General features: G+C 42.9%; 1 protein-coding gene across 3 annotated transcripts in view; it reads left to right on the forward strand.

Annotated features, from left to right (window-relative positions):
- FGFRL1 (fibroblast growth factor receptor like 1) overlaps positions 1-25,330 on the forward strand; it is a 178,728-nt gene that overhangs the window by 141,308 nt on the left and 12,090 nt on the right. For all 3 annotated transcript variants that reach the window (XM_040591776.1, XM_040591784.1, XM_040591766.1), the window contains one exon: positions 22,745-22,825. In XM_040591776.1, coding sequence (XP_040447710.1) covers positions 22,745-22,825 — 81 coding nt within the window. The remainder of the gene's footprint in view (positions 1-22,744; positions 22,826-25,330) is intronic.

Raw genomic sequence — 25,330 nt, forward strand, 5'->3', positions numbered from 1 at the left:
CCATTAAACCATGATTCTCCTTTGAAGCTTCAATTACCTGACTTACCAGAGCTGGAGCAGGGGAGAAATGGATGATATTTCTGAACAATGTGCATGTGTGTATGTAAGGGGAAGTTATTACCTTGGGGGGGGGGGGGGGGGGGGGGGAAGTCTCAGCACGTTTACAGATTGCAGTTTTATTGTTTTGGCCAGCTACTTAGAATCACAGGATGAAATTTATCCCTGATGTGTCTCTGCTGTAGGCAAGCAGAGGAGCAGAGCCAATAAATGCTGTCTCTTTAATAACTGCAGTGCAACAGCACCAGAGGTGCATGTGTCCCATTTCCTTCCTCATATGCACGTGGGTGCATGTGGGTGCAACTCACCCTTGCACCCACTTGTGCCTACATGTGTTTGGGGCCGCAAATGCTTGTTTTATTCTGTGCGTATCAGAAATGTCTTGCATTGCTGCCGCACTAGTGCTCTCTAGACTGCATTGTATAGGGTTCTTTTAGTATTATTCTTTGCTACCATGTTTATGTCAGTTCTTCTCATTTAAAGGGAAACCTCAAGTTCCTCTCGCTGTTTTTGGGTATGCCTCCACAACTGTCTTCAATGTAATGGGGTGATGACAGATGCAATTAGACTAGATACCATTGGGAGCAGCATCCACCTAGCCACGGTGGCGTGAAAGTCTTGTGTGTCTTATACTGTTGGGCAGAATAAATCAGAATAACTGAGCAATCCTGAGTATTTGGCTAAAATTGCCCCTGCTGAGCTTGGTGCTGCTGCAACTAAATTTCTGCTGCCTGGAGAGTTTCCTCTAAACTCAGCCAGACTCCAGGAATTGCCACAGAGAGGAATAATACTTGCAAGGCAGCAAGAGCTATCTGCCTTCCCCCAAATGCCACAGAGCCACACTTTTTTATCCTTCAGTCAAGTATTCAGCTGATGCACCAGTGAGCTGTACACATGCAGCTTGCTGTGGATTTCTTACAAATGATTTTAATCCTTCGAACCACCCTCTTCACCACCACCCCCTATCATTCTGTGTTGTATAAATAACCTAAAAAATGAGGGCTAAAAACATGGATTTTCTGTTCTTCATTGGAATGCTGCTCTGGTGTAACTGAGAGGAGAATTTGACCTGTTGTATCCGTTTTTGCAGAGTTCGAACTGTAATTCCAGGCCAGATTCTAATCTGTGCTTCTTGCTCATATTTCACTGAAGCTCTCAAAAAATACACATGCTGCAGACTGAAGTGCAGCATTGCAGGCAGTGAGTGACTATTATCTGGCCTGAAGAGGTTTCTGGAAATAAACAAATAAGAAGATAGCGACCATGTTGCTGAAGTGAACAACTGATGGGTGTTTTAAGTCTTTAATTTGTTATCCTTTGCTTGGAAAAGCAGAGCATGTTTGTCTTTAGAGCAAAAGGCGGTTATTGATAGTGCTACTTAAGTGAGCAAAATAAAATGCATGCAATGACAGTTATCAAAGGTTAGGTCCCTGGAGATAAAAAGCTTTTGTGTGCATGTGCACTCCAAACCAAATCTTTCTGTGGGCCTACATAAAGTGTACAACAATGTGCTTCCCTTCTGAACTTTTTTGGGACATGGCATGGAAAGACTGTAGCAGTCTTCATGAATTCAAATCCCAGATGGGTATTGGTTTCAAAGGGAACGATGACTAGCCAGTATGTTAAATATTTTAATTCAGTAAAGCCTCCTGTTCTCCTTGATGTTTGCTAAAGTTACGTTCAGCAGCTGTAGAGGAGAATGTGCACAAGAAACCGAAGGAGAGTCCTGTGTCCTCTCCTCTTGCCTAACCAATAAATTTTAGCACTGAGTAGGCAGGCACAAGCCCTCCTCACCTTGGCCCGTGGGGTTGGGAGATGAGCAGTGAGGGGTTTAGATGGAAGTAGAGCTGCAAGCAGCTGGACCAGGTGCCGCTGGTGCTCTGAAATGTCACTTTAAAGGCTGTTAACATAGTGAAGGCTTTTGAAGGCTAGTGAACTGTTTGTAGCATAATCCTTCCGCTTTTCTCCTGGAGCACTCTGCATGTTGTGCTAATAGACACTTGTGCGGATGAAGCCCACCATGTGCATAGCTCCAGAGAGAAAAATTGCAATAGGTGCTTTAACAGCAGTGGCGGATAATTACTGTTTGTGCTGTTAAGCCTGATACAGTTGGGTCTGACCTGCCCCTTTTTTTAGGTAGACTTGAATTTTCGCACACTCCAGGGTTATCTGGATCTGGGCAAACCTTCTTGAAAGATAAGAAATTATTAACAGTAGAGATGAGGAGGTTTTGGGAGAAAGGTTTTTCTTGAACTTCTTCACATTGCCAATACTTTCTGCAGTATTAAAGAATAATCCTTTCTGCAATATTAGAAGGTTGTGTGCAAACAATTCTTGGAGAAAGGGGCTGCTTTTGCAGTCAGCCAGTACAACAGCCTTTCTTCCAGAGCAGCTGCACTGGGGTTGAGTGTCTTTTGCTTTCTTCTGATATTTTTTGGCTTCTAATCTTATCTTGCTTGAACTGTGAATCAGTCTTTAGACTTGCTAGATTACCCCAGTGGATTTAAGGCAAGTCTTGATACATAGCTAATTTCTCACTGATGCCTCACTTCTCTCTGAGTGCTCACTTGGCTCTGGGCTGTCCTGCTTGGCTTACCCTGGAGTGAAGGAGGCAGGTATCTACGTCTTGTGCTGAGTATGCAACAGTTGAGACATGAGGAAGAGAAACCTCTTTTCTGTCTGGCTATTTGTAAACCTGGTTTTGCTACTGAAAATTTTCTCAGCTGTGACTTTGCATTACAAGTGTCTCTGCTTCTATGTTCTGTAAGTTATGAGGCATTTAGCTCATACTCCAAGAGCATCTCCTTTGCTTTTCACAGGGCGAGGCTCAAATATGTCATTGTGCTCTACGCTGCGGCTGGTTAAATCAGTTTCTTCTTAACAACAATTTTTTCAGCTCTGAGTGTTTGATCAGCTTGTTTCTTTTCATTGTAATTTATTGCCAGTTATGTTTTCCTTGCTCAGAAGCAGTAATGTATGACATAAAAGCCAGCTCTCCCCTCCCTCCTGGGCTACACTTGTCAACTGTGTTCACTCATAGCTGCAGCCGTTTTAATAACCAGTTCCTGCTCTTAGATCTTGAGGATGCATGATTAAAAAATCCAACAGCCAAGAGGCGTTGTGAAATGCAGTGATTTTGCTGTAAAAAGGCAATACTTGGACTTATCTTTCACCTTAGGGAAATGGCAAAGGTGGGAGATACTACACTAGTTGTCCAGCCTCTCTCCTAGCATGGAGTAAGGCTGTCTAGACAATTAAATTCTCACCTTTCTGAGACTAGTTGATGCCTGTTCAGTTCCTATCAAACAGCATTTCATCTGTTCCCAGTGGAACCTTGCCTCCTTATCTCTGTTGCAGGATTGTCAGCCCTTTATCAGGAGAACTGCCCAAGCTGGAGTGGCTTCACAGTGTCCAGAATTCCCACAGGGGGTGTTTGTTGCTGAAGGCAAAGCACTTGTCACTTCCTCAGCTCTGGTAGGCAGGAGGGATGGACAGGTTCCTGAGAAATATGCTCTGTGGTCATGACAAAGATGAGTGACTTGTTTTAAGAAATCACAATCACAGAGGAACTCTTAGGGCCAGGTGGAGTTTATCTTACATGGGCTAGTCTCTTTCCCAGTAGCACATGGGAATGAATGCACTTGTGTACTGTCTGATCTGGTGGATGATGTTGGAAGCTTGTCCTTTGGTTAGATGTCAGAAGCACAGACCAGTGTCTGCTTACCTACTGCATGCAGACAAGCAATAACATATTTTGAAAAAAGTGTTTCCTTTTAAAGCAACAGTTGTAGTAACTATGTTACCTAAGAATAAGATCTTTCTGGCACAAATTGCCAGTGAGGCCATTGACTGTGTATACAGAGCAGGATTTAATATAAGGCCTACTACTTGTAAAGCTCAAAAAACCCCAAGGTGTAGATCAAATCAGGTATCAAAGAACTCACACAAATAACCTACATAACATATGTTGTCCTAAGGCAACATATTACTAAGCAGATGGTTTTGCATCTTTCACTGCCTCTCTTTGCATTGCTGCTGCTAACTAGGTATTTCACCTTCCCATCCAGTAATATCCCTGTGCAGCAAAGGTGTGATTTAGATTTGGTTTCAGGCAGAAACTTTGAAGGGCGAAGGTGGTAATTTTATCCAGGCCTTTTTCCTAAGTAATTTGTATTGTTCTTTTACTGGGACCTTCTACAGCTTGTGCTTTCCATTGCTTTTTATTCTTTCTTTTTGTGGTCTTTTTTAACTGTGGCATTGCTTCAGTCTTACTGCTATAATCCCTTAATATGTGAAGAGCGCACTTCAGCCCTTCAGGGAGATGCCGTTGGAGAACAATTTCATGTTATTGGGTCTTCCAGTGTTGTTCACATCCATCCTTAAACATTAATGTTCTTCATCCATTCTACTTTGAAGCCAATGAAACATTTTAATTGGCTTTAGTGTGCTTTGATCAGGCCTGTGATAGTTGTATAAGGCTGCTGTCATGCTGCACGTTGTTAAAAGGAGTTCGTATTTAGCCTTTCCTCTAAAGGAATACCAACTTTGCTCTTGGTTATTACTAACTCCTTGTAGCAGGGTCCTATTATGCAACTGGTTGTGGACAGTTGAGCAATCCTTGCCCAAAGAATATGTAATCTTAGTAACAGCAGAGAAGGCAGAATTAATACTACCATGGGTAAAAATTTGAGGCAGTAAGAGGAGTAGATAATTTGCTTATTTTTACTCAGAGACTTCAGACAGAGCTGAGAAGCAATCAGCTGCTGTGTGCCTTATACCTACACCTAGTCCTTCCACCAGTTGTTCTTGAAAACACCAGCTACTCCCATTTCAGACCAGTGGAAACAGTGTACATATCTGAAAGCAGAGTCTGGCCTTTCGTATAGGAATCAATCTGCCCATTGCCATGGAGCAACCACAGAGAAACAGTATAACAGTACAAAACCCACATTGTGTATGAGATTAGGACAGGAAATATGGGATTGCAAGTTGAAACTGCATGGTAAATTTAAGTAAGTTATACACACTGACTAAAACAACATGCCTGTCTCTCTGCATCTATGCTTCTAGCAGAGAGGCTCACAATTTGGCTGTATTTATCCTATTATTACTCCCAGTCGGTGGGAACCTATTGCTCCCAGTTTCACAAATGAGGTCCTGGGCCATCAGCAGGGAAGGTTACCTCCCCAGCAGTGGAGGAAAGCCAGGAGCCTGGCTTGGTGCTGTGCCATCTGCGCCACTTTTCCCCCTTGAAGGTGAGCAAGGAGAAGGGGCTTTGACAACTTTAAGGTAACAGCTTCCTGAAAGTTCTGAGAGATGTCTCCTACACAGTGGTCATATGGGCCATTTACTTATGGAAATGGGTATGTGTTCCCCAGCTTTACTGTCTCCAAATCAGCTTTTTAACATTGTTATTTTAAATCTATAGCTAAAAAAGGCTTTTTTACTTTTTTGTGCTTTTCCTTTTTAAAAATGGCTAATGGGAAAAAAATACGGTTTTCAGAGGCCTTTTTTTTTTATATATATATAAGATTAACCCACTGTTTATAAAGCAGAAACCAATGTAATTTTTCCATTGAGCAAGCAAAACCAGAATTACTGTAAGGAATAATGGGTAAAATTAACCCTTTTTATCTGGAGGAGATAACACATAAGACCCACTACACTACTTTGCCTGTGGAATAAAGTAGCAATGGTATTAATCCAAGCCAAACACTGAAGTTTTGCATCAGTTTTATTATTACTGCAGTTGTAGCATTTTTATAGCCAGAGCAGAAGGCTTCTGAAATTAAGGTGCTGTTTAATCTTCTGGAGACTGCTGGGCACCTACAAACCACTCATGCTATAGAAGGGAGATAGCGACCTTCTGCTCTTCATACAGAATTAATGCCACACCTTGGTTTCTGGGAAGTTTCCAATCCAGTTTTCATTTGGAATATCTGGTCACTTGAGTAACATGTAGCTTAGAAATAAAATAGAAGCAATTTTCTGCTTCATTTAAAACATAATCCTAAATTCTGCCAACTTCAGCCTGGTAGTTCAATGGAAAGGTTTCAAGCTTTGTGATTGAATATTGTGTTATGAAGTTTGCTTTGCCTCTCTCGTGTACTGATAGTGTGGTTGCATTAGCTCTTGTGAAGGGGCAACATGGTGCATCACCCTTTAGACAGCTTCTCTGGAGTGCCATCCTAGCAGCAGGTCAGGCAGTTGACCTTGGGCAGGCTCTCTTTAGGGACTAATGAGCTTTACGTAGTCTGGGACAGGAAAATGTGGGCGAGTTTGAATGGAGGCAGTGGAAATCTGCCCACTGAGCTGAACAAACTCAGTTGTGCAGGAGGGCCAGCTCTCTCTTTGATGAGAAGTCCTTGCGGAAGCAACTTCTTGCAGTTTGAAATGCTGACAAATGATGGTTTCACCAGTCAGTAGTCAAATTGAGGAAGATTCATGTGGATAGTTTTCTAACAGTATAATTTTGGAGTGCTCAAAGAGCAAAGCCAGCACAGTTAAACCCTGCTTTCCTGCTGTGTTATCTCAACCAGGACTTGCCATATCACCCTGACTTGCCTCCCCCTACATGGGACTCCAAGGGAGCACATGAGAGTCACCTGGGGCTGCCACTACTATAGGTCTCAGGGCCTATAGGTAGCGCGGTCTCTAGCCCTTGGAAATGCATCAGACAGCAGATTGTACTCCAGGAGTTTACTGTAAAAACAGTGACTAATCTCTACCCAGCTGTGGTTGGTTTGGAAGTCCACAGGGATATGTAACCAGACTTCCTTGCAACAGGCTGGTGATCGTTCAGTGAAATATTGGGCCAGTTTATTACATGTCATGCTGATACGGGAAAGGCCTGATTGCCTCGATCACTCAGAGATCCACTGACTCCAGCAGGGACATGTACTACCTCAAGTACTATTTTTTCTTATAGAAAACTCATCCACAGATACGATCCAAAACCCCATGCTCTTGCTAGGTTCTGAGTTTACCTTTTTTTTTTGAACAGGCGTGGATCTACTGTTTCATCTTTTTCAGAGTTTCATAGTTATAAGACTCCCTACATCCTATTGACTAGTGTAAGGACTTTTTTTTAGCTTGTTGTTCCCCAGCATTTTCAGCAGAAATGCAGACAAACCTGTATCAAATCATTGCAAAAGCATGGCTAGTGCTGTTTGTCCTCCTCAGTTATTTTCCCTGGGCCTCCAGAAGCAGCCATGGATATGCAGCACACGAGTTGAAAACCTGAGCCACGTTACAGGGTTCATCCCAAGGACTTGTTTCTTCTCTTGGAAATTGCACTTTTATTAAAAATATTCCTCTCCTTGGTTGCTTCTTCCTCCTTTCAGTGAGTCTTCTTCAGAACAGCCCCTCTCCAGCATTCCTTCCATCCCACTGCTATGATGCTGCCTTTATTCCTGGTTGAATTACTGAAGCCTTCCCTCCCTGCAGCATTCATGCATCCCAGGGCAGGGTTTACCCCAGGCTTCCCATTGCGTAGGCCTCTGTACTGCTGCCAGATGATACTTGCAGTATATGCTGTGGGTGACTCTCTCAGCCTCTGGAATGAACTATTTTATTGCTGCCAGCTTGTCAGAGAAATCAGCTTGAAAGCTGAGCCAGAGAGCAGTCCTGGGAGCAACCAATTCAAAGTGGAAGCAAGTCACCATCGAGCGAAATAAATAGGGGAATGCCTCAGCTGGATAGTATGAGCGCTGTTTTATAAGGGAATTTCAAAGGAACCAATTAGTGTTCAATAGGGAACCAGGTCTTATATTAAAGCTCGTAAATATACAAATTGTGGTATTCTAATTAAGCATTGTTGTTTCCCGGGTTTTGTTTTTTAAGGGTATAGTTTTTTGTTTAACTGTTGTTCTTGTAAAGATTTGGCATGATCCGGGACATTTTTCTCTTCTTGGTTACCTTGCAAGGAATTTGTATTCCCACTCTGTGCCTGTGCTTTGGTGTGCGTGCTGCCACTGAAAAGGCTGTGAGCCATAAATAAAAGAACAATATGACCACAAGCACCCCCTGCAGAGGAAGAAGAAAGACATGAGTAAAATAATATGCCAGAGAAAATCATAGACCAGATAATTCATCCAACCCTGATTATTTCTGGGCCAGAATGAGGTATTTCAAATCATAAGAAAACAACTCTTTTTTTTTTTTTTTTTCCTAGTGATTTCAGACCATTGGCCTATTACAATTTGATTCCATTTTAGTTGGCTGTTTGTCAAGAAAAAAATTACCAAAGGTCACTTACGAGCACTGCAGAATCAACTGCATATACGGTTCTGAAGCAGAAAGACTATTTTTTCATGCGTTTCTGACACTTTCAGCCATTCAGACTCCTACGTCTTGAAAGAAAACACATCTCAGGTGTCACATTAATCTGGTTGGTATGAGATTATGGCCTGTAAATTGCTGATTTTGGATATGGATGTCTGGTTCATTTAAACGACTTCAGCATAAATAGTAATAATAGACTACAGTGGCACAGTCTTTCAGAAGACGAGACAAAAAGCTGTACTTGTTAAAACAAAAAGATACCCCAGAAGCAGGAAATTTAATATTATTAATGAAAACAGAAGGAATTATTAGGAATGTTTTCACACGATAGAGTTCCTCATTCAGGATGTATTACCATGGGGACTTTAGTAAGGGGTCCTGCTGAATCTTTTTTCCTGAACGCATCTGCAGCACTGTGAACATTCCTCCACTATAACCTATGATGTATTTGTAACATTTGCATGTAATCTGTCAGGCAGAGCCTCTGCTATAGAGCGTGGGAGTTTTGGGCCCATGGGATTTGTGAGGCTACAGATGCAGAAGTTGAAGTCAGTCAGATTTGTGGCACAGATAGGGGTTTCCCCAGTGTTAGGAAAAGTGACGAGTAAGCCCTGAGTACACTGCAATCAGACTGTGCACAGGCTAGTCTCACAAGGTTTCCGCTTTTAAGGTTTGGATGTGTTTTGGCATTGGAGTTCTCCTCTTAAGCCAATCCTCCACAATTTTTCAAGGTTCACCCACAAGTCATAATTACCCGGGAGGATAGCAGCACATGGATGCAATGAAATGCATTCATAAAAGTGCTTGTTTTTGCATTGATGGGGCTCTAACTGCTTGTTATCTCTGAGCATGATTTAGAGGGACATAAATGTAGCGTCTCAGTCTTACACATTCATAATTCCTTCCATCAAAAAATCTCAAAGCATTTTACGCACAGATGTAACCAGATAATATGTCCTGTTGTCTGTGTGGCATCTCCAACATTGGTTATCATCATTCTAAACCATATGCCAGGGTCTAGAGTATTCCATGAAGTATTTTACATGGGAGGAATACATGTAAATAGAATATCTGGCAATCTATGAATGGCTCACAGGATTTTAATCAACTGCACAGTTTTAAAATTGGCATTTAAATCCCTCTCACATCTGTTGTTTAAAATAGCCAACAGCGTGTGGGATACATTCAGTATGCAATATTCATATGAGTATGTTAATAATAGTATACATTATCACAGTAAAAAATAAGGTGTGTGACTGCAGTGCTTGTTAGAGTAACTATTCAGAGGTTTTGAAGAAAGCATTGTTTAATTGTAAAAAAGTAAATATCCCCCTGCCCCCTGACAGATAATACTGAGATATTTTCTTTGTATATTTTGAACAGAGGACTTAAATGTTCCCATTTGCACCCTTGGTGCACACTGTGGCTTCCAGTGCTCTCTAAGAGCAGTCCTTATGGGGTAACTCATGTAAAAAGCTAATAAATTGCACCTGCTTTGGCTTCTCAGTATCAAAGAAGGTGAAATACTTCTTGGAAAAAGTTGTTTATAGATCATCTAGGCAAGGTCATAGGTGACAGCTAACTCTGGTTAGGTGTTAGCTAGCACTGGTTCATTGACGAGCACTGAATACAAATGGCAGCCCTAGTCTGTCTTCTCAGTGCATTGGTATGGTCTCCATGCCTTTGTTCCCCAGCTGCAGAACTGTATTACTCATGCAGACTCTCTGCCACTCTTCCTTCACCTCAGTGAAGCCTTTAAAAGAGCTTCCAGGTAAGAAGTGCACTAACATGGTGTGTGTTGCATCTCTGACTGTAGAGGGTTCTGAGTGTTGGGGAGAGCTGTACCCTCACTCTCCAAAATAATCAGTAACTCTACAACTGAGCACCCAAAAGCTGTTGAACTCTACCTAAAATATTCTTGGGTTTCACGTGTTTTCTTAGGTAACTTCTGTCTCTGGTCCTTTCTGATTCTAAGCTGGTTGTTGTTCCCATACACTACTGGTCATGTGCTAGGACAGGCATTTTAAAAAAACCAAAACACCAAAACATAAAAAACACGTGGGAATTTAATTCCATCCCACAGGAATGACTGTACTACACTAGTCATTGTTTTGAAGTATGTTTTAGAAATTTGTAATGACAGCATTGGGATTATACAGTTAATTGTGGAGCAACCATTTTTACAATTTGTGTTTTACCCCACATGGAAAGCTATAATTTACTCCAAGTAATTAGGTTAGGTTTAATTTTGGCGAGACATAGGCCCATATTATCCTGTGTAATATACTGTAATCCTCACTTTAGGTAGGGTGCCAAGTATTCCGTTTGTTTTGGGAGCCAGCAAAATTGCCACTTGTCCGGAGTTGTTCTTGGACAGAATTATGAAAGTGGTAACGTTTTGCTACTTAAACCATTTTATTATTAGTCTGACAATGACCCAAAGATATATGTATCATTCACTGAATATTATGTGAAGGTGTATGGCACTTCTCTAATAAAATTATGTATTTAACAGCATATGAGGGCAAAGGAAAGGCTTGACATCATCAGACACTGAGGCTACCTTCTGTCTTTCATGGTTGGACCCCAAAATCTCAATTTCTTTAGCTTCTTGTCATGCTATAATGTACAGTGGTCAGAGAGATTACACCACTGCCATATTGCTATTACACTACTGCATATCAGTTTGTTAATAAAAGATAAATCTAAGTTTAAAAAAAAAAAAAGGCAAGCTGAAATTTGTTTTTCCTCTGTAGCCCTTCGTATGCCTTTTCTGTACTTTCTATCTTAGTGGTTTACCTGTCCTTTAGAAAGTCTGTTTATAAAAAAATATTATGTAGTCATAAGTTGGTAGCTGTTGAAGGGCTGACAGCTGCAAATTACATATTTTTTAAAAAATCCATATTTATTACATAAATGGACTGTTTTCTGAAATAATTCTCTTCTGAAATCTGAGAGGAAGGATTCCCTAACATTTTATGCCTTACTGAATGTACCTAACATCTTAGACACTGAGATTTTTATATGTTCTGTAATGTCCAATTAAAAACTGTCATCAAGTCGATTTCTTAGCACTTTTACCACTTATGAGTGCTGTTATTTCTTGAAATCCAAGTTAAAACGTAATAGGCCAATGATGGATCTTGATGAGGTGTAAAATCACACCTGGGGCTCACTTTTCCCATTAAAGATGTTAAGCAGCAGTCCTTTCCGAGAGGTAATTTGGTAGTTGTCATACTGCACAGGATGTTTCATTTTCTTCCATAGGAGATATTTTTACTTTTCTACCAGAAGACTATGAGATATGTAAGCCCATAAAGAATGTTCCAATAATTTTCATACTGGTGTTGAAGAAACAGCTGGATCCACATTCCTGTCTAAGTCCAGCATTGAAATTCCCAGTTCATCATGATGGATTGGGTAATTCCACACTAAAGAATTAACTCAGTGTTTGGAAGGGACAGGATTGTACGATTGATTATTTTTGTTTGATTATAAATGCCATCCAAAAATAATTCCTGTACTCAGTCACTGGCATATAACCTCTCTTTCTTTCCAGCCCCTCTGGAGATTTCTTTATGCTGGCAATTTTGACTGTGTGAACATTCAGGGAGATAGAACATGTATCAGTGATGTTCCTGCACATCTTGGTGAAGGAAATAGAAAACATCGATCAGTGCTGCTAGGAAGGGGAGTGATAGAGGTGTAACTATGGGGAACAGCAGCTGTGTAGTGGTTAAAATAGAAGGCTGAGAGCCAGGTCTTATCAGTTTATCCTCGGCTCTGCTGTAATCTTCTTCTTATCATTAACCTTGCATTAGTCCTCTCAGCGGCATGCTTCCCTCCCCCAACCCTAAGCAATTCAGGATTGTTGAAGATGGAATTTTGGCCTATGTTCTTGGGTGGAGTGTTCATACCACCTCGCGTTTGGCACCCAGTGTACGTGGCTGAGGCCCACTCCATCATCTCTTCCAGTCAGGGAAGAGAGGTAGATGTCAACCTGACCTTCTTCACAATCTCACTCCTAACTTGGGCACTAGGATTAGGTTTCTAAAGTAAGGACTATTTCAATATCTTTATTTGTCCGATAACAATTAAAATCACATAATTCTTCCCAATTTTTATAAACTTACTCTAAGTAACTAATGATTTATTATTATAAAAAATAAATGGGAAAATTGTTATAAATTCAGATAGGCTGATTGGTGTTATAAATGAAGCTTTCATTTATCTAAATACAAGACCCTCATCATTCCCCCACCAGGCCAAAACAGGTGGATGCTAAAAAATATGTTTCTTGAGGAACCTAGGAACCTTAATACTTGCGACATCTACTCCATGCCTGCACTACTCAAGCAGTAAACTCTTTAAGCAGGCTCTGTCTTTTGTACTGTGTTTAAACAACGTCTAATATACTGGGAATCTGTCTCTTAAGAAAATCTTGATACTATCACGGTTCAAGTAACAAAAAATACTGGGAAATATTATCAAGTTGTTCAGTGTCTGGAACAGCTGATTGGTAATTGCTGTCTTTTTGGTGGTACTATTGTGTGCTCAGAAAGTGCTGGTGACAAGGCAGAAATCTAACCACTCCTCTTGTTCTCTGATTTCTTCTCTCTTTCATCCTCTCCAGTAGTAGATCAAGAATATAACCGCAGACTGGTGCCTGTGGTGCAGAGCTCTTAGGGCTGCTGTCTGTGTGTCCTGGAGCATGCTGATAAAAAAAGTAACCTCAATAGCACAACAAAGAAGGAAGAATTGTTTTCTTGCCCCCTATAGAATGGAGACCTGTAGGCAGGCGGGAGGTCCTGGTGTCTGGCAGAGTCGGCATGGCAGAAGGCCTGTGATTGCCTTTGCAATATAATTGTTATAATGGTAGCCCAGGGAATTGCAGTGGTTCAGTGAAAAGTTCCAGCCATTTTTCTGTGTGGTTCTTTGTGTGGTTACAGCAAGAGCTGGAGCATCCCTATGTGCAGATGTGCCACGACTGAGAATGTGTCTTAGATGACTTTGTGAGCCATGTGGGTAGTGATAGACCACAAAGAGCAGGGGAAGAACTAAACCTTCAGAGAGGGTTCTCCCTCCACAGCTTTATGGAAAGTGGTTGGGGAAGGAGGAAAAAGAGTTAGAAAGTAGGCGCAGATCTAAACCAAACACAGAGTCATGGGCACAAAGAAGGGGAGGAGAGAGATGAATATGGTATGCACAGGTCTTATCCTGCATGGACTCAGAGGAGCTCCATGCAGGAGCTCAACAGAACTCCAGAGTTCATCTGGATAGATATAGCCAATAGAGAATTTTTTTATGGTCTTCAAGGGCTCCTTTTCCATGAACATCCTCTTCTGTTGTGCTTTTCCATTCTTATCAATCATACCATAGTTACAGTAACAGTGAAAGAGTTACTAAAACTAGATGAGGCAACTTTGGCAAATGGATTTGTAAAATCTCTGGTTCAGCCATAGTTAGACCATTATAACTTTAAGTGTTCCAAAGACTGAGGCTGGAAAGCTGCCCATTGGAAAAGGACCTGGGGTAGTTGGTCATCAGCTGGCTGAATATAAGCTGGCAATGTGCCCAGGTGGCCAAGGAAGCCAACAGCATTGTGGCTTGTATCTGAAACAGTGTGGCCAGCAGGACCAAGGAAGTGACCATCCCCCTGCACTCAGCATTGGTGGGGCCGCACCTCAAATGCTGGGTTCAGTTTTGGGCCCCTCATGACAAGAGGGACATTGAGGTGCTGGAGCGTGTCCAGAGACGGGCAGCGGGGCTGGGGCAGGGGCTGGAGCACAAGTCTCGTGAGGAGCAGCTGAGGGAACTGGGAGTGTTTAGCCTGGAGAAAAGGAGGCTTGGGGGGACCTTATCACTCTCTACAACTACCTGACAGGAGGCTGTAGCAAGGTGGGTGTCGATCTCTTCTCGCAAGTAACAAGCAATAGGATGAGGGGAAACAGCCTCAAGTTGCACCAGGGGAGGTTTACATTGGATATTAGGAAAAACATTCTTCACTGCAAGGGTTGTCAAGCATTGGAACAGGCTGCCCAGGGAAGTGGTGGAGTCACCATCCCTGGAGATATTCAGAAGCTGTGTAGATGTGGTGCTTAGGGACATGGTATAGTGGTGGACTGGGAAGCGTTAGGTTTAATGGTTGGACTCGATGATCTTGAAGGTCTTTTCTAGTCTAAATGATTATATGATCCTATGAAATAGAACTTCTTTCTTTTCTTCTGGGTGACTATTCCGTAGCCTCGCAGATGAACCTCTTGGGAAGCTTTCACATATGTTCAGTTTAAATACTCTCATTTTCTATCTCATTACTTGTGTATTAATCCCTTTATATGCCTTAAATACCCCACTTTTTTGAAGTTCCATCTCTTCACCTTACACGTTTACCTCTCTAAGAAAATATGTGATCCCATTCCGTACCGAAGTTTTTAATCAAGCCTAAACAATAAACCACAGCATTCTTTAGTGATCTACAAGAATATGGATCAGGAATATGTCCGTTTTGGACTCCCAGCAGAGACTGCAGTATTAAGAAGGAATCTGTGGTAAAAGAGTTAGCTCAGGTGCTGGTAGCAGCTTATGCACAGCATTGCTAGATTCTCTGTGGGCTGCTAAAACTCTATTTGCCTCTGCTATTGGAGCTAGACTGGTACCAGCTTGTGAAATAGACTGGCTCTGATATGTTTATGCTACCACTTGGTCCCTTCTTTCATTCTGTGGGAGTTAAGTTGTCTTTGGTCTTAAAGCAGTCACTTCTGATGTATGTTCACCTGCATGTTGAGATGAGGGATGCAGCAATAACCATCAATTAAGAGCTCTGTCATGTACAGGTAATAGGATGGGCAGGTACACCCTCATAACTTCAAAATGTGAGTTACTGATCTAACTAGGGACAGAAGTCTTGTTTCTTCGCTACCCAGCCAGAGCTTTGGTCTGTAGACTGTGGAGCCTCTCCAGTGTTTCAAGAAGCAGGTGGGCTGCAGGCATTTGTTTGAAAAGCATCCTACTTACAGAGAGATACCCAGTGCTGGGGCTGAAGTGAAATCCATGAAAATTTTTGCATGGAAATTCTCATGAAAATGGCCAGAGCTGAAAATACCAAAAAGCCACTAAAACAAACATATTTTATTTTTATTTTCAGGAAATTCCAGTATCAATACCTCTCATTATTTTTGGCCAACTGGAGTCACAGGCAGTAAAGTCTTTAGTGCCCGTTACAGAGGCAAATTCTCTGCCAGTAACCTTTTAGTTTGTGTTGGTTTTGTTGTGGGTTTGTTTGGTTTTTGGGGTTTTTTTTTTGAGAAAAGTAGTGTTCCTTGGCTATGCACTCCTCTGAGTGGGTTCCTTCTTTTTCATCTTGAGGGGTTTTGTTTGGCTGGGCCCACAGAGAGGGGTTTCCTCCATGAGATCTTTTTTCTTCCCTCCAAATATTTCTGATCCCTTTGCTTTCACTGTGCCTTTCCAAATAAATTCTCAACATGTTTCCTGTCTTTTCACAGCATCAGCACTGTTAATACAGTAGGTGACACTGTTAATAAAGTAGGCAGGTTAAAGAATGGTGAGCATGAGATGAAGGGCTGATAGGGGAACTATTAAAAACATTCAGAATAGTATCTGAGATTTATACCAGGTCTGTGTTAGTGGGATGAGTTCATTGGAGTTTTGTCCTGACTGCCTCTGGCAGAAAGGAGGGTTCAGAGAGGAGGCTTGCTAAATTAGACCTCAGTGATGGGAGGACATTCAGAGGTAGTAAAGATGAGGACTTTGCATCTTAATCTTCTTCATGATATCAAGTCAGCCTTGCGATTTATCTATAGATCACCAGTCTCAAGGATCCTGAAGCCGTAATTCAGACCTCGCAAGACCACAAAACAATCTGAAAAATCACAAGATCTTAAAAACTGAAGGTTTGTCCCTTTTCCTCCAAGATTTTAGGGTATATTTGTGTAGAGGTCTTCTTTACAATCACAGATGTTAAGAATTGTTATTCAATGAAAAAAAAAAAAAAAAAAAAGATTCTCAAGTAGTCACTTTCCAGGATCAAGTTCCTTCAGAAACACCTCTAGTATCACAAGATGAGCAATAAAATCCTGATGGCTGGCAGTGGTGGCTTTCAGATGAAAATCATGTGGTAGCCAGTAGGTTGGGATGTGTTTCCCTAGCCACTGGGAGTTAATACTACCTGAAATTCTAGTGAGACCTGCAGGGTTAATCCCAATTAAGGAGATCTGGGGAAACCAAGTGCCTTAATCCCCACAAACCCAGTGATAAAGTTGTTGCTGCCTGCCTACCTATATAGCTCATGAACCATTCATCTGGGCATCAGGTGAACCAGTCAGGATAGCAGAAGACTCCCTAAAACAAAGTACAGAATGATCTTTCCCTTGCGTTTCCCTTAAATTCCAGCAAATGTTACAGGAAATACTGAATTTATCTGAGATAAACTGCAGAAACCTACTTTTTCAGATTGTACTTACTTTCACGTGTGTTTATCTTCAGTCTGCTGCACCATTAAGACCACTGAAAAACAAGTCCAGTCACTTCGTGGTCTCAGTTTATGGTGTGTTCCGACCCGTCAGTTGTACTGGTTAGGCTCAGCAGAACAAATTTTGATTTAACTCCTAGGAAGGCCCAAGACCCACCTCCCACAAGCAACGTGTGTTTTGTCACTCACTGGACACCAGTGAAGGATGTTGGGGAGCAAATATGATGTGCAAATGTGATGCATCTGGGTAAACGCGAGAGTCAGCTCTTCAAGCTGGAGTTCAGAGAGGTCTCTTTCATTCATCCATGGGAGAAGGCCTCATTATAATTGTTCAAGCCTGACCGGATTACATCACTTTCCTCCTCATTTCACTCCCTCCCCACTTGCCTACCTCCTTTCATTTACACCCCTTGTTCGGCAGCAGCGTTGAGCAGGGGCTGCCTTAATGATGCATGCTGATCGCTTCATTCCCCATTGCCCCCCCATCACCTCCCCCAGGGCTTTGAAGTGTGCTCAGGTCTCAGGCTCCAGTTCAGAGGTCACTTTGTTTATTTATGCAAAGCTGGCTCATCTGTGAAATGGGGCTTTCAAGGCCTCTGACATCAAAGACTCCAAATCTGGTCCCGTCAAGTCAGAGTAGGGACGGGCCTTGCATTATAACAAATTAAAGCAACTTTGTGAATCATAGAGAAATACTACAGCTAGATTTTTGCTTCAAAAATAGGGCTGTTGTTTTGACTGGTGGATGCTCGGCACATAGTATTGGCCTGAAAACCAGTCAGACCCATTCAGCTAAAGCACAAAGCCTTCGTGGAGAGTCTGTGGGTAAATAAAATTTGATCCCGGCTCAGTAACAGTCTGTGAATATTTCCCATCAGTTCCTCTCAGAGCCGGACCGTTATGCAGAATTTTCCATTTGTTTTAACTTTTAGGAGGGAATGGAACAATTCTGGTATGGTAATAAACAGTAACTATACCCTGCTTATGTGGCACTCTTTGTCCCGTAGGATCCCCAAAGTGCTTTGTCAGTTGATGGAGTTACAGACAGAAATCCCTTTTCTGCAGAAATCCAGCCTGCTTTGGGACAAAGGGTAGACCAAAAAGGCACATGGTAGGCAATATGTAAAGGGCATCGTGCTTTCTGGAGTGAGAAAGAGTGATTTGGCCCATGACATCAGCACTAATAATCAGGGCCTCGTACACTCAGATGCGCCAAGTCTCATGCAGAACCAGTTCCAGCACTGCCCATTCAGCCCCATCACATGCTTCCCCAGCACACCACCAGCATCTCAGTCCTGTGGCATCTCAGACCTAGAAGCCAGCTTGGAACGAGATCCTGAAGCAAGAGGGAGGCAATGGCTGGAGAGCAGCTGGGTATCATGCCACTGGGATGACATTCCTGAACAATGGGCTGATGCCTCTGGATCCATCCTGGCCCTGTCTTGTATGGCCAGATGCAGTATTTGAAGGGCAAGGGGCTACATGAGTTTGTCCCATGTCTCCAAGTCTATCACCTGACATGATATTGGAGCCTTTGACTTCAGGTTTCTTGACCAGCCAGCATGCTTTGTAACACGGTAGAACCAAATTGTACAGTGAGGACACCTAAATCATGTATATATTTTCTTAGCCTCAGATACTCGTGACATAAAATTAGTCAGTGATTATTTTTCAAGGCAGGTTTTCCACTTTGTCTTCCAACTGGCTGCTCTTCTAAGCCTGTGAGACTTAGAGAAGAGTCCAAGAAGTCCAGTACAGGATGACCTTCCAGTATAGGTCACAGAAAAGGGAGCTTGTAGGAAACTTCAGCAGCTCATCCTTCTTAGCACTGCCTCTTGCGGTAATCTGCTGGCAGCAAAGCTGGCAACGCTGCATAGCTGGGCCCTGCTGCCCTTTGGCTGCAGGCTGATTTTTTTTGTGTGTACTTATCACCCTGACCTGCCTGCCTCTGTGGGAGGTGACAAGAGCATGAGTAAGCAATCGGCTTATTAGGTCATTTTTGAATATAGTTAAGACTCATGTGATTTCTGTTACTAACCCATTGCTTTGTATGCTGGTCAGACATATCTGAATGTGGCTTATTTTTTCAGCTCCACTCTCTGTCTAATAAGGCTATTGCCAGGCCAGTTGCATTTGTAAAGCTTGTGATGAAATGTGAACAGCAGGTCATTAGATCTGGCACTATTAACCACCTTCAGGCTGCAGGTTTGGGCTGAACCAGGTGCCTCTGAACTTTAAGGAAATTTGACTTTGCTTTTAGTGTCATAGATCCCTCTCTGGGAGTGAGCAGGCTGACCAGAGTGTGTTTGTGGCACAGAAAGATATCCAACCTTTCTAGCACAGGGACTAGAACAACTGCAAAAGTGTTACCCTACCCTAGGAAACCACTTGGTATTAAAATGAAAAAATAAGAAAGTTCTTCAAATCAGGGGTAGAGAGATTCTTCCCATGCATCTGCAGTACTAAGTTTGGGTGGGGCAGGTGGAGGTCAAAGCTTGGTGATGTCTGAATTAGACAAGGGTCTTCCATCCTAAGGGTGTTCCTGAGATATTGGTCTCCCGCAGTGCTGTTCCACTTTATGTAATAATAAGCTCTTTTTTGGCTCTCTGAGACCACAGTTCAGAGTTTAAGACACCCAAGGTGCAAGAGGGGAGGTTCAAATCCCTTTCTGAATGCAGCAGAAGGGGGGCTTGAAGCTGGGTCACTCACATCCCAGGTTAACGCTTTATCGTTGTATCACTGGCTATTCTGCTGCCTCACTCACACTTTTAAGTTTGCCTGGAGACTCCTGGGTTTTAGGGAATCTTCCCAAAATTTGTTTCATCCAATTTGTGGATCTCATGAATCAGCTTTTTTCCTACAGTTCTTAAGGGTGCATTTGCTCACATAAGTCACGCTGAAGGTAGCAGCCCAATTCACTGCATATTGCAGCTGGAAGGGAGACTGCTGTAACATCCCTCACCTGCTGTGCAGCTCTGGGGACGGGAAGGAGTAATTTTGCTCTCCATGAGTTTCCATGTTTATGATATTTCCTCCTTCCCTCGAGACTTCTGCTATGTGTTGTTGTTAATGTTACCACATTGCTAACAAACATGAAACGAGCTCCAGTGGATCTAAACCAACATGCCTAAATGCATGCAGTTAGTTATTTAGGTCTTGCTCCTCCACCAAATTATCTATTTCATAGGCTCAGCATGGTGACATTTGTTATCCTGATCTCTTCCCCCAAAAAAGACTTTTTCTGTTTGGTAGGTTTGGTAGGTTACTCCTCAGGTTTGCGATTTGTCAGGATAACAACCAAAGAAGCATCTTCAAAGGATCAAACAGATTCAGAGCAATTTTACTTACATCAAAAGCTTGGCAGCATGTCAAGGGGCGTTGAGAACGCCAGTCAGTGTAGGCAGGAGGAGTGCACATGGGCTGATATACTGTAACATGAGGCGGGAGGCGAGGGAGGATACACTGCTTTTTGTACATCAAGCTGAGTAGGATTAAGATATAATCGACAGAACATCGCCACTTAAACATCTTAACCACTTTTAAGATATTCGGCAGTTAACAATGGGCAGGAATCCTACATCTCTGACCGCAGTTTTTCTTTCTTTTCTGTTACCCAATGCATTTTTCTAATTGTGCTAAGGGATTTACTAAGTTCTCTGTCAGAGAGCATCCAAGTTTTCATTCACAGCACTACTGATATTTATGTGAAAAATTGTGCAAGTGCCAGAAGATAATCAATTCAGTATTTTGACTGAAAGGAGACAATCTGTCATATGCAAGCCATCATATATAATGGGTATATATGTATTCCCTGCATTTGGCTTGCCAAGGTTGTAAAAATAAATTTGCAAAAAGCAGCACATGGGTTACTTGCCTCCTCTGTAACACAGGCTGTGGGCCAGCCTCAGCGGAGCCTCGATGGTACGTTTGCACTCGTGGCACTTGGTGAGAGTTGATGTTTCCTGAAGAGTTGATGTTTCCTGAGTGTGACTGCATTTCACATACTTCCCTGCAGTTTGGGCTGGGAGCTGGCCAGGGCACCCGGGAAAGCCTCTGGGTTTCCAGTGATGGATGGAGGTGAGAGAAGGTGGGAAGGGGCAGTCAGCTGCAGTGAGCTGCTGAAGTAAGAGCATGGCGTGCTGCTGCCCTGAAAGTTTTCTTTTCCCCTTGAAGTGACAGCTGTACATGCCTCCAGGGGAAACTGTGCCGAAGTAACCACAAGGAGAAGAACCTGCCAGGGTCGAAGGGGGGACAAACCCATATGGTATTGCAGGCTTTCTGCTTAAGGGACAGCGGCAAATGAGAGGGGAGCATGTGCTGGCGTAAAATGCCCCATGCTGAAGAGACAGGATGATTTTCCAAAATAGCAGAAACTGGGGTCAGGATGGGGTTAAACACACATTCTCTCAGAGAGACTGCACATGTTTATGCACTGAACACTGTTTAAGCACAACCCAACTTGTGAAACAACTGTAGAGAGCAGTTCTGTTTGTCTATTTTGGGGACAGATGGGACGGGACGATCATGGTCACGTATAAGCTGAGCTAAGTTTTTCCTCTCTGCTGTAGAGATTATAGAATGAAATTTCCTCCCTTTTTCTCATGAGACCTTTTTCTTATGGGTTTTAGGAGCTGGGCATTTGGAGGGATTCATTCCTTAGGTCAGATATTTCTACTTCTCTTGATTATTTTTTTTTTTTTACACCATTGTGGAGCAGTTCCTTATTGAGGTGAATTTTTCCCAGCCTTCACCTGACCTGTCTCTGAAAATCAAACTTCACACACTTCATTGTGCTTTAACTAGGAGCTGAGCAGCTCTTGAGCAAGACCTTCACCCCAAATCCAGCTGCTGTATGGGGTGTGCCACCTATAGTGCACAGGAGTAGCCTTGGAAGAGCCATACTTTGCTGTGTCATCACCTGTAGGTGTCTGAAGTCCCTCAGGTGGACCTCCTTCCTGGTGTGATGCATTGCTGTAAGAATGAAAAGGATGCTCTGAGCTGAATACTTGTGCAGTGCAAGTTGGGGTGTTACTGGAGGGGAAAGAACTTCACATCTGGGCACTGCAGAGGTGTGAGGCCACCAGCATCACCTGAGTTGCGGAAGGAGGCTCAGGGCACTCTCCTGCTCCCTTGGCCCTTGTGGAGACCTTGTAGGTGGCCACATCACAGCAGCAATTTGAAGTGGGGGCTGCTAGAGAAGTGGGGGTTTCACCTGGTGATGATTTCTATTTCTTCTAGCAGTACAGGGTACAGAGCTGAGATGTTGATGCTGCTCTGTGGTAGTGGCATAGACAGCCAGAGTGATAAGGGATGAAGCGGTATGTCAATACAGGTGGATGGGTTTGTTAATTAAAAAAAACCCAACCAAACAGCTTTTCAATTCACTATTGCTTTCTCCAGCCATAGCTTTGCATTCAGCATTTCTGGGGGGCTCATTTGACCCTAGACCTACTTGCTTTCCTGATTTTGTGTGGAAGTTGAAAAGTGAATTAGTGGCCCTAATTCCACTGCTTGTGCTTGGTGTGACTGATCACATAAGTCTTCCTCCACCTCCTAGGTTTAATTATCTGTAATTTTGATTTATACCATTATTTGTATACAAGGTACAACAGACCAGTTCCTCCTAGGGAACAGCAACCTGTAAACGTAAACAAAGAGGCTTTTGTCAGCTATTAATGGAAACACTGATTAATCTCCCGTTGCTTTGGTAGCCTGCCGAAAAGCTCATAAAGTGGCAAACTAAATTGTTCATTATACTGGCCAGGCTGTAGGTGCCAGGTTGTGGATGCCAAATGTAAATTGAATGTGTTTCAGCTGCATGGTGCCTTCAGGAGGAAATGCAAACTCTTGTTATCATGCTGCTGTGCTGCAGGAAGCCTCCTTAACATCTTCCTTTTCCTTTCCTTTCCTTTGCAGATGATGCCAGCTCAGGAAAGGATAGCCAGGTACCTGAAGGCTCTAATGGCGAATATGAAGATCATTCTGGGAAGCAATGGGGTAAGGAGCAGTGTATGCTTTTTGGTTTTCCTTGGTTCTTGGTTCAGTGCTGTTCACGTGGCACGTTTCTCAGTTGCTGAAGAAAAGGAAAGACAGAGCGACTGCAGTGAGTTCTCCCTACAGATGGTCAAATAAAATCCAGAGTGTCAGCTGAATGTGTTAGTGTGAATGGATCCCATCCAAGGGTCCTTCTGTGAAATGCAGCCCGTGGTCCGCTCTAGGGCCCCCTGCCATATACCCCAGCATGGTTCTCCCTTGCATTTGTTTTTCTGGGCAGTGACTTTCTTTTGCATGTGCAGCTATTATAGCTTTCATAGACTCTATATAAAAGGCATATTGACTTTTACAGCAATATTTCCAAAAGCCTTCAGTGCCAACATAACACTGATCCCACTGAGGGCAAATGGGAGGTCTGACTTCACTTCAGGAGAATTAGCATTAGGCCAAAGCTGAGTATTTTTTCAAATTACCCTCTCTTTTAGACACCTGCATGAATTTCTGTAAGCCCTGGACTGTTCAAGCATAGGATTTTGATGCTGTTGCAGAGCTTTGGGGAACTGCTAAAATCTCACTTGGAACAGGTTCTGAATCACCGCAAGACTTGCAGGTCCAAAGTTTGGTCCTTGAAGGACAGTAAGTTATCAGGCTCATGCCAAACAGCTTTTGGCCATTACTGACAGGAGTGTGATGTGAGTTTATGACCTTGAGACATGAAGCACAGCATTTCTATTTTGCTCTTGCAGTACATCCCTCCTTTTAATTTTATAATACAGAGATGGCTTTGTACCATATTCATGGCCAGGAAGTAACCTCATAGCAATAGTAGGGGTGTAACCTGTCAAGCTTTCACCATATGAGTCCCCACCTCTTGAGCTGAGGCCAGTTTTCTTCAGGAGCTGGCAAGCAAGGGATGTGGTGTGCTGTGGTATAGTCCAGCCCGCACCTGGAGGAGGCAGTGCCATAATACCTTTGAACTACAGATTCATCTGAGACTGAGGAAGGTAACCTCCAGTTGTTCTGGAAAAGGATGACAGCATTTGAGAGCTTGAGAAAGGGTGGCTTAGATAAACTACAGGTCAGGAGCTCTTCAGGAGAGATTCAGCAGCTAGCAAGCAAAGCTGCCATCTCTCCACTCTTAATTAATGTGGTGGAGATAGGGGCAGACATTGAATGCCATGGCAGATGTGCTCCTTGTAGAACTGGTGGATGATGGATCAATACAACACTAATATTACGCAAAAAGATGTAAGCACTGCTAAAATTATTTGGCATTGACAATACCATATCAGATTGCGTCTAATTCTGTGCTGCCATGGCCCAGTCCTCCTTTGTGCTGCAGTGTTCCTGCACCTCTGTTTTTATCCTCTTCCTCCTTTCTCCTCTCCCAGATCAGGGAAGTGGCTGGGACAGGCCACACAGCCCCCAAAGCCCTTTCCATCCAGCAGTGTTCACCAGCAAATTGCTTGTGTGAGCTGATGTGCTAGCAGGGTCAGTGTGTGTCTGCAGGTTTCTGGAGGGTGATGGGTGGAGGATTGTGTTTGCAGGGTCCTGGGCCCTGGAGAAGTGGAAGAGGAAAAACAGTCAAAAAAAGCTCCACTTTGCTTTCCAACTACCATCATTGACTGGTGTCACTGTGGAGAAGTCCTGCCCCCATCAAGAGCAGGGAGCTGAGGTGGGGAAAGATGGATAGCCCCATCCACATCTTCCCACAACTGAACGAGCTCTTATCCAAAAGACTTGAAAGTATTTCAATACTTAGTCATATCATGACACTTTTGTATGGATATCATGAAAGTTTGAAGTGGTACTGACTATCACTGTGTGGAGGTAATTGTGATGGGTTGCAGCAGGCTATATGTTTTAGTTAACCATCTTGAGTTTGCATGAGCGACATCTAACAGGAGCCTCTGGGACTAATCCATGCACCTGGAGGTGTCCCACGGGGAGAGGAGACTGCAGAATTCCTTCCCAGGTCTTTGTGCCGACAGCCTTCTGTTGCTTTTAATTTTCATTAGCTTGAATAAATTTTCATGGTAAACAGCATTTCAGCAAGGAACATGTACACAACACTGTCTCTTTGTCCCCATCCACTTGTGTTTTCCCTTGCTCTTGTGTGTGGCATTATTTATACTGTACAAATGTGTGGTTCATGTTTATGAAGCAAACGCCAAGTGATGTGGAGGAGAGCAAGCATGTGAAGTACAAATAACACAGAGGCACTTTTAATGGCCTTCACTGGCACTCCAACAAGCAAAACTTTTGTAAATGGTGCAGATTTGGGGACAGACATCTACTAGCACCAACTCAAAAGAGACTTTTTCTGCCTCTCTCATATTGCTGCTTCTCCCACTTCCTCCTTTGTGCTCGCTGGGTCTCTTTTTTGCTTTTATGTGTGTGTGTCTCTCTCTTTCTCCTTTTTTTGTTAACTGGCTTTTTTAAACTTCTCCAATTCAGGCTTTTGTCGAGGAAACATTCAGCACTGTGTAAATGGGATCTGGTTTCAGC

The sequence above is a fragment of the Falco naumanni genome, chromosome 1 (genome assembly GCF_017639655.2).
Source record: "Falco naumanni isolate bFalNau1 chromosome 1, bFalNau1.pat, whole genome shotgun sequence".
Taxonomy (NCBI): domain Eukaryota; kingdom Metazoa; phylum Chordata; class Aves; order Falconiformes; family Falconidae; genus Falco; species Falco naumanni.